This window comes from Macrobrachium rosenbergii, chromosome 16 (assembly GCF_040412425.1).
Source record: "Macrobrachium rosenbergii isolate ZJJX-2024 chromosome 16, ASM4041242v1, whole genome shotgun sequence".
NCBI lineage: Eukaryota > Metazoa > Arthropoda > Malacostraca > Decapoda > Palaemonidae > Macrobrachium > Macrobrachium rosenbergii.
In genome coordinates this window covers 49,038,066-49,054,739 of record NC_089756.1, presented here as the reverse complement: position 1 = coordinate 49,054,739, position 16,674 = coordinate 49,038,066, and the positions used below count along the sequence as shown (strand labels likewise).

Here is a 16,674-nt window from a genome sequence, read left to right as displayed (position 1 = left end):
AACACAGAATATCTTAACAGGCAAAAAAGAGAAAAGTGGGTAGAAAAGACAGTTTGGTAATGCACTCTGCTTTCTATCTGTATTTCATACATGAAATGCTTGGCAGCGACTACTAAACACCACTAATGATCAAATTGCATAGTTATTCAGCATTCAAAACAGTTTGGTATGCTAAGTTCATGGAAAACTTTGGTCTATACTGTAAGTTCATGAAAAACTTTGGTCTATACTGTATCTACTGGTGAACATAAACACCAACGTATGGACTTTTACTAAAAAAAATAGACTGTCCTTCAATAGTTATAAGCATCATTCTAAATGATAAAAATAAATTTGCAAGTTATTTTGATCATTACTTACACTGCTATACAGTATTCAAAACTAGCAGAGCCTTTGGCATACAGTACTTACTTTTTTAACATTCAGGAGATCCTTCTTTTTTACTTTCTTTGCTACAGCATCCATGAGATTAAATTTTATTTCATCTTTGGTTTTAACTTTCTTTTTCTCAGGAGTCTGCCGAGTTAGATTTGAGTTATTCACTTTGGGAGTTGGTTGAGTCACCTCTGGCTTATTTACTTCATGAGATGGTTTCGTTCCTATTTCCTTGCTGGCAGCAGTTAATAAAGCCTTACTATAACTTGGAGTACTTTCTGAAACAGATGCACCTGATGTGTCTGCTTTTTTACCTTTACTGTCTTCTGAGAGAAAACTGGATAATGCAACATTGACTCTTCTCCGTGTGAGGCTGTTTTGAAATTTAATATCTTTGTCTTCTTTAGCTTTCAATTCATAGTGCCCCTCACCTAACATGATGGGCCCCTGAAGAACACTGCCTTTATCATTTATTGGAGACTCCTTGTGTTTAGTTACCTTGTTCTTGCTGTCTCCTTGTAAACTTGGGTAGTTCTCAAAAGAGAACTGGAAATTCTCATTGCCTCCCTGAGATGGTTCTGGGTTGAAAACTTTACCTTTGGACACGGCCCCTGACATCTTTCCCGAGCGCTGATTTTGACCACGATACATCATTTCCAAAACTTCTTTGCTAACCACAGTCACCTTAGAGTCAGCCAACAGTTGGGCCTGGGCCTTCTTAATCTTTAACTCTCTCCTCCTCATTTTTTCTTCCTTAATCCTTGCCTTTTTCTCTGCACTGGCTTTCTTTGCTTTTTCATCTTTAATGGGGGGTTCTTTGGTAGCCAGTGAGACTGAAGATCTTTGGGAATTCCCATCACTGCTTTCTGGTACATTTTGCAAAGCACAGCCTGAAACAATAACAGAGTCTTTAGATTTGCTGTTAATACTAGACTCAACTTCTGCAACAACATTCCTGTCATTACTTCTTGTGGATTTATGACTTAAGAGTGATGGCTCTTCAAAATTTTTTGACTTGGAAAAATTATCTTTCCCCTTATCTGCATTTTCTTGAACAGATTCTCTGAGCTTTTCTTGGCCATGATCATATTTGTCAGCTCTATTACTTTTGGACTGGTTCTTCAGAGTTTTGTCCCCTATCCCTAGGTTGGTTTTCTTTGTATTGTCATATTTGGAAATTTTAGGATATTTATTCTGTGAATCATCCCTTTTAACTTTTACTTCCTTATTTGAACTGTTGTTCCTGTCAGTATTTCTCACAGCAGTTTCTAATTGTTCTTTCACCTTTTTCTTCTTTTTCTTTTGTACTTGCCACTCAGTTGTATATTCCTCCATTGAAGAACTACTCGGTATCACAGTTTTTAATTCTGTGTTAGTTGTATTTTGATTCATGGACACAGTGCTCAAATGAGATGAGTTCATTTTACTGGAAACATCCATTTGTTTAGAATATGCTGGGCTTTCTGTAACTTTTTTGCAGCTCTTCAGTTCATTACCCTCTAATTCCTTTGACTTGCTGTAGGATTTCGTGGCCAGCTCACTGTTCAGAATTCTCTCTTTTGTGGTTTCATCATAGCTTTGATAACCTTGTGTATTCTTCTCATGTAAATCCTTTCTATCAGTAACATGACTATGACACCCAGGTTTGTTTACAACAATGTTCATGTTAGGATATGCTGTACCATTATCCTTTGCCCCTGATATTATATTCTGTAATGAAACTGAACTTGAAGTTACATCTGTGAGACCAGGCTTGGAACATGAAGATTGTTTTTCATCGATATTTTTTATCCAGACATTAACACAATTGCCAGAAGAATTTTGGGATTGTGTAATTGAAAGTGAAGGCCACTGTTCTTCAGAGTGAAACAAAGAGTCATTTTTAACTGTGTCAGCTCTTTCCCTTGAAGCTCCATCAATATTCTTCCTACTTAAAATTTTAGTGTAGCTTACATCATCTTCATGCTTAAATTGGGTGGAAAATATTAGGCCCTCAACCTTTGTAACTCGATTTCCTCTAGCTGAGTTGGAAATAGCATTTGGTGGATGTGACACAGAATCAGTCTTGTTGGGAGGAGGTCTTTGCTTATAATTCTGTGGAGCATTAGATTCTGCAGGTGCACTCTGAGTAATGTTACCAGACACTACAATCTGTTGATCAAACCCTTTGTTACTCCAAGCACTCTGTACTTGACTGGACTTTTTTCTCCAGTTCTTATTTTTACCAGGGGATTCATCACCTTCAGACCTAACAAGACTCTGATGCAGTGACCGAGAGTTGCCGACAGTTTCTGCTTGGCTAGTATTTTCTCTCCAATTCTGCTTCTCCTTTAATGATACATCTCTTAACTTCCCAGAGTATTTTGGGTTAAAACCATCATTCCCCGTATTTCTCCAGCTGCTGTTTGAAGATGGATAGAATGGCTTGTTTTCACCTTGGCCACTCCTATATCTGTTTAAACTCCTTGTTTTTTCATTCAAAGATAATGAATGCACTGACTCACTTCTCCAACTGCCTGGGTTAAATACACCATGGTTTGAGCTGTAATGATGAGACTGTGAGTGTGAGTGAGATGTATAGCTAGAAGCGGTATGTTCTACATGCCCAGCTCCTGCAGAAGCATCGTGATTTTGAAATTCCCGAGGCACAAACTCTGGTACATCGGGAGACAGCATTTCCTGTTGATGAAAAAATATAATTGATAAAAAATTAATGAACTATAACAACATACTAAAATGGGTAAAAACAATATTTAAATACTTTTAATAGGTCTCTCCAGGAAATATTTGTTGGCACCTTTTGAAATGGAATATAGAATTTTGGCATATGGCTAAGCACTGGGACCTACAAGGTCATTCAGCGCTGGAAGGGAAATAGACAGGAAGAAGGACTGAAAGGTGTAAAAGGAAGAAAACCTCACAGTTGCACTCTGAAACAGTTGATACAGAGGGTGAAAAGTCTGATGGAAAAAACAGAATATGAAAGAGGTTGCAGCCAGGGGTCCGAAGGAACGCTGCAAAGATCCTAAAGTAATGCTTACCGTGCACCATGTGAGGTGCACTGATGGCACTAACCCCTTACGGACTAGGCACCTTTTAAACCAAAACAGTTCTAAATTTCTGTAACATTTCTGTGCCACTAACTAAAATAACTTGTTTACAATGTTTACCCGGTTTCATGCTGTTATCTTCTGTAACTGCTGGACTTTCTGGATAGAAGCAAAATCAAAATGAGTGGTTTATATTCAAATCAATGACAATATTGGAGAAAGTGCTGAAAGAAATGTAAAGAAAATTTGTTAAATAGATAAATGTCAGTTTGCCTTCAAGCCAAAGAGATAACCCATCAAGACATTCTTCAAAATGAAAATACTTCAAAATGAAGTATTTGAGAGAGTACCATGACATGCAATTAGATAAGTATGAACAGTAACAGATGATGCCAGGCAGACTCATTAAACTAGGGATGTTACTAAACCATAACATAAGATCTACAGTGACCCAGTATTTAGACAAAATCAAAGATCACAGAAATGTTAGGAAAAATGGAAGAGTGAACTGGAGAGGAGAGAATAAAGAAGAGAATCTATGTAAGCAAAAAAACTTTTGGAGACATAAAAACCAAAAGAAAAAGTGTAATCAAGAAAGTAGCCCAGTAGATGCTGTGAGATAGGTATAGGGTGAACTCAGTAATGTAACAGATGGTGTCATACGAGACACCGAGCAAGAAAATTAAAAATTAAATATGGAAATACATGAGAAGGGCAAATAAGAAAGAAGAGGAAGACCATATTGTGGTGAAAATACAGAGGCCTTACAAGAGGTAGAGCAGCCTAATTATGTTGTCTTGGGAACACAATGAATTATGAAGAAGGTACTGAGAAAGCATAAAGAAAAAGAGTTACAATAATGTGGATCACATGTAAAGAGATTGCTAAACCAATACAGTGGTATGTAAGAACATCCCATTAGTCAACAGGGCAAAGCTTGTGAAACTTTTGTACAGCCTGTAATTCTCTAAACATTGGAGACATAGATACCTACAAAGAAAATGGAGGTTTTGCGGTGGAAATATAAAATGCTGAGTTCCCAGTTAGAGTATGTTGGAAAGTTTGTATTACATATGAAGCTGACATATGAAGCTGCAGAGAGATGTGGTGTCCAGAGGCTGAAAAGCAGACTGAGATGGTTTGAGTTTGTGCTGAAAAAAGGGTGAGAAGCAGTTAGAAAAGTAGTAGATAAAGAAGAAGCAGGATGAGAACTCATTTCAGATTTAACCCTGTAAAGGGAAAATCTGACTTAAGAATGATGATGCAAGGAGAAAGATGCAGTTATCAACCTCATCCTCAAGTTCTGAGTTGCCCATCTACAAGAGATGAGATTCTACATTAAAATCTTGCAGCTGTTTTGCCCTTAGAGAAGGAGGTTTAGGACTTGTTGCAGAAGAGGGAGTGACAAATAGGTAAGCAGCTTTTCCAGTAGCCTGCCTGAAATGCCATAGGTGCTGGCCTGTTTAATCCCTGTACACAATATGATTCTGTATGACTGCAGATTTGTTAAAATGAGTTGTTCAAATGAGAATCTTTCTAATACAACTGAAAAACTGTCCCTTATACCACTAACTAGTATAGTCTTCCAAATTGCCGCTGTTCCTCCTGATCTTCATCTCTGCTGCTGTCTTTGATGTCAATGCCTCTGGGTTGGGGACACTTATGATAATCTGATCAACTCCAAAACCCTGGGGGTGAACTTTTTCTCCAAACTAAGCATAATGCAGTTTTTTGGCCTGCTAATAATAAGTATGACTTAAAAAATATATGAAAAATATATGAGAAGATAAAATATGAAAGAAGATGAAGAGAAGAGCAAATAAGAAATAAGAGGGAGACCATATTGCTGTGGAAATACAGAGGTCCTAGAAGAGATAGAGCAATTATGTTACCTTGGAGACACACTGGAGTATGAAGGAGATATTGAAAAAGCATAAAGAAAAAAAAAGTAGCAATAAAGTGGATCAAACATATATAGAGATATTGTTAGACCTACACAGTGGTATAAAAGAGCATCCTATTATTCAACAGGAAAAAGTCTATGACATATTTTTAAGACCTGTAATTCTGTAAACATTGGAGAAACAGGTACTTACAAAGAAAATAGAACAGAATATGATATTTTTATGATAAAATAAAGTTTGTTCATACTTACCTGGCAGATATATATACAGCTGTATTCTCCGAAATCCGACAGAAATTCAAAACTTACGGCACACGCAGATGGGCCAGGTGGTTAGTACTCATTCCCGCCGCTGGGAGGCGGTAATCAGGAACCATTCCCATTTTCTATTCAGATTTTCTAGAAACTAGAACTACTGTCTCCTGAGGGGAGGAGGGCGGGCACTATGATTATATATATCTGCCAGGTAAGTATGAACAAACTTTATTTTATCATAAAAATATCATTTTGTTCATGAAACTTACCTGACAGATATATATATAGCTGAATCCCACCATTGGAGGTGGGAAGAGACAGAATAGGATTTAGGAAACAAAACTATGTAGGCGATTGACGCCTTGGTTCCTTACCTGTTAGCATTGCTGACTTCGTGATTACTGTCACCCAAGCCTGCTTCTGCTTTACTAGAAAACTCCAGCAAGGTAGAGACCTATAGAGCTGGTGGAATCTAGATGATCTGTCAACGGGGGCGAGACCACAATGTGACTAGACCATATGACCATACTAGAGGGTAAAAGACAAACTAACAACCACCTGACCAAGCCTAACTACGTCAAAAGATTAACATAAACTAAAGATTGGGACGTCCACCACTGGTGGCCACCCAACAACCATAAAAAACAAAACAAAAATATAAAAAACACACCAAAACAAAACTAAAGGATAGGATGAGTATTGCGCTTTTCTCCCAAGATCGTGTTTATGAAACGTAAGGTCCCAGCGCAAGAACAGTCTCATAGGACGACTTCACTTCTGTGAGATAATGAGAAGCAAAGACCGAATTACTTCCGCCAAAAAGTGGCACCCAGAATGTCATTGAGAGACTGGTTTTTCTGGAAAGCCACTGAGGTAGCAATGGCTCTCACTTCGTGAGCCTTAACCTTCAAAGTTCTCAAGTCTTCTTCTTGGCAGCACACTGAATGGGCCTCTTGATGGTGCTTCTAAGAAAGAATGACAGGGCATTTTTCGAGATAGGTATATCAGGCCTTTAACGGAGCACCAGAGATTGCTAGAAGGACCTCTACAATTCTGGGTCCTCTGCAAATAAAATTTGAGAGCCCTGACAGGACACAGGGTTCTCTCAGGTTCTTGTCCAGTGATGTCCGTCAAGCCCTTTATTTCAAACGTCTGGGCCAAGGGTTTGACGGGTTCTCATTCTTAGCAAGAAAAATAGGACTCAGAGAACAGACAGCATCAGGGCCCTGAAACCCAATAATCTTGCTGAACGCTTGAACTTCACTAACTCTCTTAAGCCGTCGCCAGAGCAGTTAGGAAAATAGCTTTCTTTGTTACATCTCTGAAGGAAGCAGAATTTAAAGGTTCAAACCTCTTCGACATCAGAAATTTTAGAACTACATCTAAATTCCAAGGAGGAGTAACTTAGGGCCTAGGCTACCTTAGACGTCTCAAAAGACCTAAGAAGATCATGAAGGTCTTTATTGTCCGATAAGTTCAGGCCTCTGTGCCTGAAGACCGTTGACAGCATACTCCTATAGCCTTTGATGGTAGGGACTGCCAGGTTTTCCTTTCTCCCTGAGATATAAAAGGAAGTCCGCTATCTGGGAAAGAGAGGTCGTGGTGGAGGAAATTCCCTTAAGTTTACACCACCTCCTGAAAATGATCCACTTGGACTGGTACACTGCGCTGGAAGAGGCTCTCCTGGCGTTAGCGATCGCCTTTAGCCACTGGTCTGAAAAACCTCTCGCTCTGAGCAACTTCGAGATAGTCTGTATGCAGTTAGACTCAGAGCGGGAAGGTTTTTGTGGTACCTCTCGAAGTGGGGTTGTTTGAGAAGATCTGTTCTCAAAGGAAGCGTTCTTGGATAGTCCACCACGAGAGGTCATGACCTCTGGGAACCATTCTGCTGAAGGCCAAAAGGGGCGATTAAAGTCATTCCTTGTCCCTTCTGAGGCTACAAAATTTCTGATCACTTCCCCCAGAATCTTGAATGGGGAAAGGCGTAAAGATCTAGGCCTTTCCAGTCCCAGAGAAAGGCATCTACTGCTAGGGCTCCCGGATCGAGAACAGGAGAGCAGTAAAGGGGCAAGCCTTTGGTCCTGAAGTCGCGAAAGAGGTCCACTAGGGGACGTCCCCAAAGTTTCCAAAGATCCAGACACACCTCCTCGTTCAGAGTCCATTCTGTTGGCAGAAGCTGATGTTGTCGACTGAGAAGGTCCGCGGACATTCTCGACCCCTGCTACAAAACGAGTGAGAATCGTCACCTGGTGAGAATGAGTCCAAAGCAGGATCTCCTTTGCCATCAAGAACAGGGACCGAGAATGAGTACCTCCCTGTTTCTTGAGGTACGCCAGGGCTGTGGTGTTGTCGGAGTTGACTTGAATCACCCAACCTGCAACTTGATCCTGGAAGAACTGAAGAGCCAGGAAAATCGCTTTCAGTTCTTTTGAGATTTATGTGCCAGGACACCTGTTCCCCTTTCCAGGTGCCTGACACTTCCTCCCCCTAGTGTTGCTCCCCATCCCGACATGGACGCGTCGGAAAACAACACTAGGTCGGGGGCTCTGAAGATAGAGAGAGAAACCCTTCTGCCAACTTTACAGGGGTCGAGCCACCACCGAAGATGGTCCTTGACAGAGAGAAAGATCCTGAGAGACTCTTCCAAGTCCTCCTTGTTCCTCCAGTTGTCCGCAAGAAAGAACTGGAGGGGTCTGAGATGCAACCTCCCAGGGAAACAAACTTCTCCAGTGATGAAATGGTCCCCAGCAGACTCATCCATTCCCTCACCGAGCATGTTTCTTTCCCAGGAAGGCGAAACTTTTACTAAGCAATGCTGCTGACGTTCCTGGGATGGAAAGGCTCGAAAACCCACTGAATCCATCTGAATCCCCAGATAAAGAATGGACTGAGAGGGGATCAGATGGGACTTTCTCTAAATTCACAAGAAGTCCCAGGGACTTTGTCAACTCCAAAGTTGAATGCAAGTCCTCCAGACACCTTTGTTCTTGGGAAGGCTCGGATGAGCCAATCGTCTAGATAGAGCGATATCCTTATCCCCGGCAAGATGAAGCCACCGGGCAACGTTCCTCATCAGGACTGTGAATACCATGGGCGCTGTACTCAGACCAAACAGAGAGCCCTGAATTGGAAGACTCTTCCCCAGGACAAACCTCAAAAACTTTCTTGATTGAGGATGAATGGGGACGTGAAAATACGCGTCCTGAAGGTCGAGAGAGACCATCCAATCGCCTGGTCTTAGTGCATTGATAACAGACTGGGACGTCTCCATTTTGAACTTCTCTTTGACAACAAAGTTGTTCAGACTGCTGACGTCCAGGACTGGTCTCCACCCCTGACTGTTTTGGAACCAGGAAGAGACGATTGTAAAACCTGGAGACTCCAGATCCAGGACTGGCTCTATTGCTCTCTTTGAATCATTTCTTCCAGCAGATCTAAAAGGATCTGTTGCTTTTCCCAATGGTAAGAAGGCGACAGATCTCTGGGAGTAGAGGACAGGGGGGCGAATCGAGAACGGGATCCTGTAACCTTTTTGATCAGAACTTGAGGGACCAGGAATCCGCCCCTCTTACTTTCCAGGCTTCCGAAAAAGAAGAAGCCTGGCTCCTACTGGTGTCTGGAGGTGAGAAAAGTCACTTCTTGCCCCTTTGGGAAGAAGGGGCTCCGCCTCTGGAATACCTCTTCCTCGTGGAAAGGATCTAGAGGAGGAAGATCTCCACGAAAGGGCTTCTGTCTCTTCTGAGGAAAGAACTGACGAAGACGTAGAAGGGACACTAGGACGTCTGGAAGACTGAGCAAGGAGATCCTGAGTAGCCTTCTCCTTAAGGCTGGAGGCAAGATCCTTGATTAAAGGCTGGGGGAAGAGATGGCTAGAAAAAGGGCAAACAATAACTCAGCCCTCTGAACAGGAGAAACTGACTTGGAGGTGAAATTGCAGTACAAAGCCCTCTTCTTTAGGAGGGTTGTACAAAAATGAGAGGCCAGTTCATCAGAGCCATCCCTGACGGCCTTGTCCATGCAATTCAAAACACTGGACAGCTCCCCAGAGAAATAGAGTCCGGACTTCTAGTCCTTGAGATCCAAGGCCCCAAGCACCAGTCCAGAAAGTTAAAAACCTCCATCGACTTGAAGAGGCCTTTCAGATGATGGTCGGTCTCAGAAAGAGTCCAAGACACCTTAGCAGTCGAAAGAAGAGACCTCCTGGAAGCATCCACAAGGCTGGCAAAATCACCTTGAGAGGAAGAAGGAACTCTAGAGCCAATTTCCTCTCCTGTCTCATACCACATTCCAGCTTTCCCGCACAATCTAGAAGGGGGGAGGGCAAAGGAAGATTTCCCTTGAGACTTCCTATCTTCCATCCACGCATTGACCCTCTTGAGAGCTTTTCTTGTAGCCAGAGAAGTCTTCATTTGTAGGAAGTCCCCGGCGATTTCCTCACCTTTGAAGAAGCTAACTGCGAAGGAGGAGAGAGAGGAGCAGAAGGTTTAAATTTATCAGAAAAAGTCCTTAAGCATGCTAGCCAAAACCTGGTAGTCGGAGAAAGACGAAAGAGGGGGCTCTTGTTCTGCAGAGTCCGACTCCTGAGACAAATCCGCCTCTTCTCAGAAGGAGCGACAGGAGACTCTTCCTTCATGAGAGAGAAACAAAGACCTTTGGGTCCAATTCGTCCCAGAGACCTCTTCTCGTGGGAAGAAGCAGCAGAAAATTCCGAACAAGGCCTACAGGAGCGTCCTGCCGGCGTCCCTGAAGAGGGATCTGAGGAGCGTCCTGACAGGATCAGAATGCCCTGGAGCGTCCTGCTTCGAAAGCAGCCGAGCGTAAAGAGCGCCTGTCTTACAAGCTGCCGAGCGTCCTGGCGAGCGTCCCGACGCGAGCGTCCTGGCGAGAGTCCTGAAGAGCATCATGCGGGATCGGGAATAACGAGAAGCGTCCTGGTGGGCGTCCTGCCGAACGTCAAAACGAGCGAAGCAGGAGGAGAGGCAAGAAGAGCGCTAATGAAGAGTCCTGGAAGCCTGCTGCAGAGGAGCGTCCTGATCAACCAGCGAGTCACGAAAAGGAAGCTGATGATCCGTGAGAACGATGAGGGCGAAGAAGCAGGAGATGGAGAGACGAAGAAAAAGGAGCAGGAGAGGGGACCTCTTAGATCTTTTTTAACTGGCAGCGACAAATCCTTGCGGGCCCACGTGGTTCTGATTCTCCTTCAGCCAGAAGGGAAGCCAACTGACGCTGCATATCTTGGATAAGATACGCTTGAAGGAGAGGTCTCCCTCTCAGGAGAAGGGCTGCTCTTATGAGAAGAAGAGGGGGAAGGGACGTCCTCCTCCTTCTACCAAGAGCAAGAGGGGCTCTCTTCTTAGTGCGGCTGGGGCGTTCAGCAACGTCCTCCTCCGACGAAATCCTGGTCCTCTTCTGCGGCGGGAAATCTTCAAAAGTCCCGAGAAGATTCAGACGAAAGAAAAGAAGAAGCGTCCTCTTCAACGCTGCTCCTCTTGAAAGGGCGAGTCCAACCGAGAACGTCCACCCCTTAAGTGGAGAGGACGCCTCGGAGGACGAAAAACAATCCTTAAGGATACGTCGCGAGCACGATCCTTGGCAGCCTGGGAGACGACAACAAGGCCTGCCGAAGGGACGCCAGATCGGTGGGGGTCCCCGTAACCCTCTTACGCGCTTTCGACATGCCCATTCCCTAAGTCCTGGGAGTTCTGACAGAGGTCTAGGCCTAGAGGCATTATAGGGCCGATCTGACGCCCCCTCCACAACACTGGGGAACACTACACTTCACTGCACTTTCGATCGCCAACACCTTAGACTCCAAGGCACGAATGGAGTTCAAAATCTCCGTCAAGGCCATTACCTTCCCGCAGACACAATCACAGGGTTAGAAGGCAACTCCACAGGGAAAGGAGAAGCATTAGTAGGGTTAACAGGAGATAAATTAAACCCTGACTCCCACCTACCGACACACTCCTGGAGGAAGACCTCCTGATCCGTCACGCTCTAACTTACGAACGTAAGAATCATACGCCTTCCAATCAGAATCAGGCAACGATTCACACTCCTTGCAGCGATCATCCAACATACAGACATGCCCCTACATCTCATGCATACTGTGTGAGGGTCTACCAAGCCTTCAGCCTCACCTTACACTCACTAACAACAACATACCCTGAAACTAGCAGAACTAGATCCAGACATCTCATTCAAGGAAAAGCCAAAACCAAAATCAAAACAGTCCAAAGAAGCGTATGCCTATCCACAAAGCCAAAGTCAAAAAACCAAAAGACAATCAGAATACTTAGTGGAAAAAGTTTGCAAGTCCAACAGCGGAGGTATTGACAGAGGTGTTGACAATACCGGCGACAGAGAAAATCTGAATAGAAAATGGGAATGGTTCCTGATACCCGCCTCCCAGCGGCGGGAATGGGTACTAACCACCTGGCCCATCTGCGTGTGCCGTAAGTTTTTGAATTTCTGTCGGTCCCTTTCGGAGAATACAGCTATATATATATCTGTCAGGTAAGTGTCATGAACAAAATAAAATTTAGGCCAAAGGCTAAAAGCTGGGACCTATGAGGTTATTCACCTCTGAAATGGAATTTGAGAATAAAAAGGTTTGAAAGGTGTAACAAGAGGAAAACCTTGCAGTTGCATTATGAAACAACTGTTAGGAGAGTGTGGAAAGTAAGATGGAAGGAAGACTATGAAAGAAAGAAAATGAAGGAGGTTTAGAGGTGTCAGTACAAAATACAGAGATTCCCAGTTAAGAGTGCATTGAAAAGTATGTACTGTACAGTATTACGAGTACACATGAAGCTCCTGAGAGATGTGGTGTCCAGAAGCTGGAGAATAGACTGAACAATATTCTCTGCAGTTTGTAGCATATGAGAACTTTTTAAATTTCTTACATATTTACAACTGATTTATACAGTATATTCAGTGCAATATTTTAAAGATAAAATAGACTAATAAGTAAAATACGAGTACTTTATCCATTTCTGGTTTACTAAACTTTTTTAGTTTTCTTTGCACTTCTAGCCTTCACAAATAATGTCCAGGTTTACATGAAGTCTCAAAAGCTCCCTAAATTATTCCATTTAATTATTAGAAAAAACTACAATTAATCTATTACAAAGCAACTTTTTTCTGAAAATCTATGACTCAGATGTCCCTGAAGCCCACAAATACCTGCTGGTCATCGTTATTTCCCAAGACCTCTGTGATGTTGAACTCATTACATTTTTTTTTATGAAGCAGCAGCCAGGTGATTCCTAAAAAAATCTTCCCACCAAGCTCTAGCCATAAATCTCAACATTCTGTGGTTACACCTTTTTAACATCTCTTCCATTTTCCTTGTTAGTGCCAATATTTCTGTTCCATAGACTAGTACAGGCATTATGTACTCGATGAAGGTCTTTGTTTTCTTTACTAATGGAACTTTTTTTTTTACAAATAATCTCCCTATGTCTTTCCATTTCATCGCTGAAGCTTCTGTTTTTCTTACTGCTATCCTAACTCCCGCTTCACATTCAAATCCTTGGCTTTGGAAAAATTTCAGTATTACTTCTCCCTTCTCATTTATTTCTCAAAAGTTATATCTACCCACAACATCCAAAAACCGAGCTCTGCTTTTCTTCTGCTGGTCTTCTTGACCAAGGTGAATAAACCATAAACACATGCAATACCTTCTTTCCTAAGACCACCTCAATTTCCATTGTTCCTACATTTATGTAAACTCCTTTATCAAATTTTCAGCCATGCAATGGGATAAAAATGTGAAGATATGCACTGTTTTCTAAGTCCAAAACCTTACAGTTCCAAGTAGTTTCATTCTGAGTTCTTATGATACTAGGATGCAATAGGAGCATAGCCTATATCACATGATCTATTCACAAGAGCTTATAGGAGCTATTATTTTTCTTTAATGTAATACTGTAATTACCAACTGTTTTCAACCAATTCAGACTCCATAAATTTTTATGCTAAAATACCCAGGGGTTTTCTGACTCCCTATTGTCAAAACAATTTCTTCAGTTTAACAATGACTGCTTTGTGTGTAAAGTGTTGATTGGCCACTTAACCACTGAGATTTTGGGGGTCACAAAATTTATCTGGGGCCAAATATACTCTGATTATGGACATAGTCATTTTTTTTTATTGCCCATTGTGAATTAATTTTTCATGGTATAAAGCTGGTTTTGGTACCATCTGGAACCTGAATATATGTGCTTTACTGAAGTATGTTCAAGAATGGAAAACAACCAAAGAAAAAGTCAATATGACATAATGAGTTTGCCAAAAATTTTCAGCCCATAACATCATCTGTCATCATTTGAATCTTAAGTATAAGGGAATTTTGATGTCATTTTAAGTCACCACAATTTCAGAGTTAAGTGATATATTTTGTATTACAGAAGATGTAAAACAAGTTGTTATCCATCTGGAAGTAACATACTGTAATCCCTTCTACTGATAAATGTCTCTCCTATACAAAACAAACCTTGGCTGAAAGTCAGTCACTGGCATTGAGAATGGAAAGAGGGAATGTGTGTCTTCTAGCTATGTACGTCCAAACCTCAATGTGAGGAAAACGCTGTGCACAATGCTAAGGGGAAGACTGAGAATGGCCACTTAGGACAGTGTGGTAGGTTGGGCTGAGATGAATTTCTGTATTTTACTTTGATGATTTATGGTGCTTTAGGCTAGCTTACAATAGGTTAGGTTAGGTTGCATCAATATTTATCCTCTAAATTTTATGGCCTCTATGTCAGGTTAGGTTGGGGGGTTTCCTTCCAAGCCAGGTGAGAAAACAGAACTGTAGGTTAGATACAGTTTGGGGTAGGTTATGTTATGATGCAGCTTTGTAACCACCCTAGTTGCATTACCAATGGTTCATAAAATTTTCATTGTTACTGTTGACAACCATAAAATCTGTATTTTTCTCAAATGATTATATTCTATATTCTGATTTCGTATGTATTGTGTACTTTTCTGTTCGTATGTATTAGTGTACTTTTCTGACAAGTGTATTGCTCTCTCTCTCTCTCTCTCTCTCTCTCTCTCTCTCTCTCTCTCTCTCTCTCTCTCTCTCTCTCTCTCTCTGACAAACCTAGTCTGTCACCCATAACTGTTGGATATGGAGAAAGGGAAAATGCACAAATGAGTATCCTGCCCCATCAATGGCTAAAAAAATCCACACAACACAAGATATGTAATTAAATAGATTTGTCATTATTGTTCTTGGCTAAGAACTAAATTACTGTTGTTAGCTTGCCTAGTACTATAGGGTCCAATTCATATTTGGGGGCATGTGTAGAATGATGGGACAGAATCCGCTGATGTAAACAAACAACACCAGTGAAACCTAACCAGACCTTCCCAAATCATAAGCTTAAATTCTTTAAAAAGGCATCAATATTTGTGTTTGACCTTACTAAAATAATACAAAACCCCTTAATATGTACAGTATATGCACAACCACTAACCTGAACCTAAAGGGCCGGCCACCTAGACCTTTCTGGGGGCCTTAACCTCACAACCCAATTTTCAAACAAACACCAAATACTGATGGGCCTTTTGTAAAATATACGTAATTTGTGCCTGACCTGGGCATGGGGGGGTAGGCCCACTGGACCCCCCCATGATGTAACACTAAACATTGGAGACAATGGACTGAGCTTCGACTTGGAGGTAGTCCCGTCATTCTGCAAACTACCCCATATTTGTAATGCCCATTTTGACCTGGGATATGACAGTTCATTTTGCCTGTCACGGCTAAATATGACCTGACTTCACTGACTTCGATGAGATGCATAGGCTTCCTTTCGCCCAGGCTAGGCTAGGCTAGCTTAAGCTTATAGGCTAGCCTAGGATTATACCTGGGTTGGTTTTCTACAGCCTAACATTGCCTACTGCGTAATGGACTACAAATAGACAAGGTTAGGTTGAAAAGAGAGGTAGGTTTAACCCAAAACTTGAGTTTATTCGTTACACCTCGCCTTGCCTATTTCGTAGCATCGTTCTTATGTCGCAGCGTATCAGTGGAATACATGTTGGTTAGAACTTAGAAAGACTTACCTTTTCGTCAGTCAGCGATGCTGTTGTCATGCATATCAACGTTGATCACTTTTCGTTTAAACTTCGTTCAATTCTTTTTTGTGACGTTCTCAAAGCGCGTCATTGGTCGTTATAATTCAGGATTAGAGTGACCGAAACTTTTTGAGAAACTGAGCGAACTGTGGGATGACAACCTTGGGAGCAACGTTATCGGTGAAACTCGAGGGATCTTTAATATAAATATTTACACCGGTGATAAATACTTCATTTTAACAAGTTATTTATTTTAGTTTTTCTGTTTTTTTATAAATAATTATTTTAGTAAAGAAATATGGAACTGCCACTCTCTCTCTCACGTACACATTTCTTTACATGTCTATAAAAATAAATGTCTCTGTCCAGAATTTTTCTAGGGGTTGGGGCCATAGAGCATCAATCACTGGAGTGGCAACGACCAGCTCATAGAACTTCTTTCACTTTTTTTACTTTGGTTTTATGTACAGTACAGACCTCCACAGGGATAATTCCCTTTCTTGGGGGGGGGCCCTTGTACGTTTTCAAAATAAGGTACTTTTTATTATTTTATAATTGTCTTTCAGTGTTTTCTCGTCGGTATCGTAGCTCCTGCAGGATAGAAGAGTCATTAGTTCTTTTTTTATTTGCTTTCTTCTTATTAAATTGCATAGAAGATTATTAGTCAAAACCATGATCCGTATTATTTTTTCACCTTTGACACATATTCTGTATATTGCCATCATCTGTTTTATGTTTAGTATGACCTTTCTTTACACAGTTTTTACACTTGAAGATGTTGCTAGCACATTCGATTTGATTTGTGATTTTCACCACATCTAGGGCAAGCTTAGTCATTTCTACAATTTGCTGCGCTGTGACCAAATTCCTGACAATTATAGCATTGATAGGCATGTAACAGTCGAATACTTTGCAACGGCTATACAGTGTACACAATTTGTCACCTCTATCAAAAATAGCCTTTTGTATTTGTGGTGTGCATTTATGATACAGTGTTTATATCTA

The 16,674-nt window shown here is 41.6% G+C and overlaps 1 protein-coding gene across 2 annotated transcripts in view; it reads right to left on the bottom strand.

The window, feature by feature from the left end:
- The window catches only part of Sbp2 (SECIS-binding protein 2), a 56,941-nt gene extending 40,887 nt beyond the window's left edge, over positions 1-16,054 (bottom strand). For both annotated transcript variants that reach the window (XM_067119095.1, XM_067119096.1), the window contains exons 1-2: positions 15,658-16,054; positions 412-3,054 (exon numbers count right to left, since the gene is read on the bottom strand). In XM_067119095.1, the coding sequence (XP_066975196.1) occupies positions 412-3,054; positions 15,658-15,687 (2,673 nt within the window). In that variant the 5' untranslated portion in view covers positions 15,688-16,054. The remainder of the gene's footprint in view (positions 1-411; positions 3,055-15,657) is intronic.
- Positions 16,055-16,674: the final 620 nt, after the last annotated feature.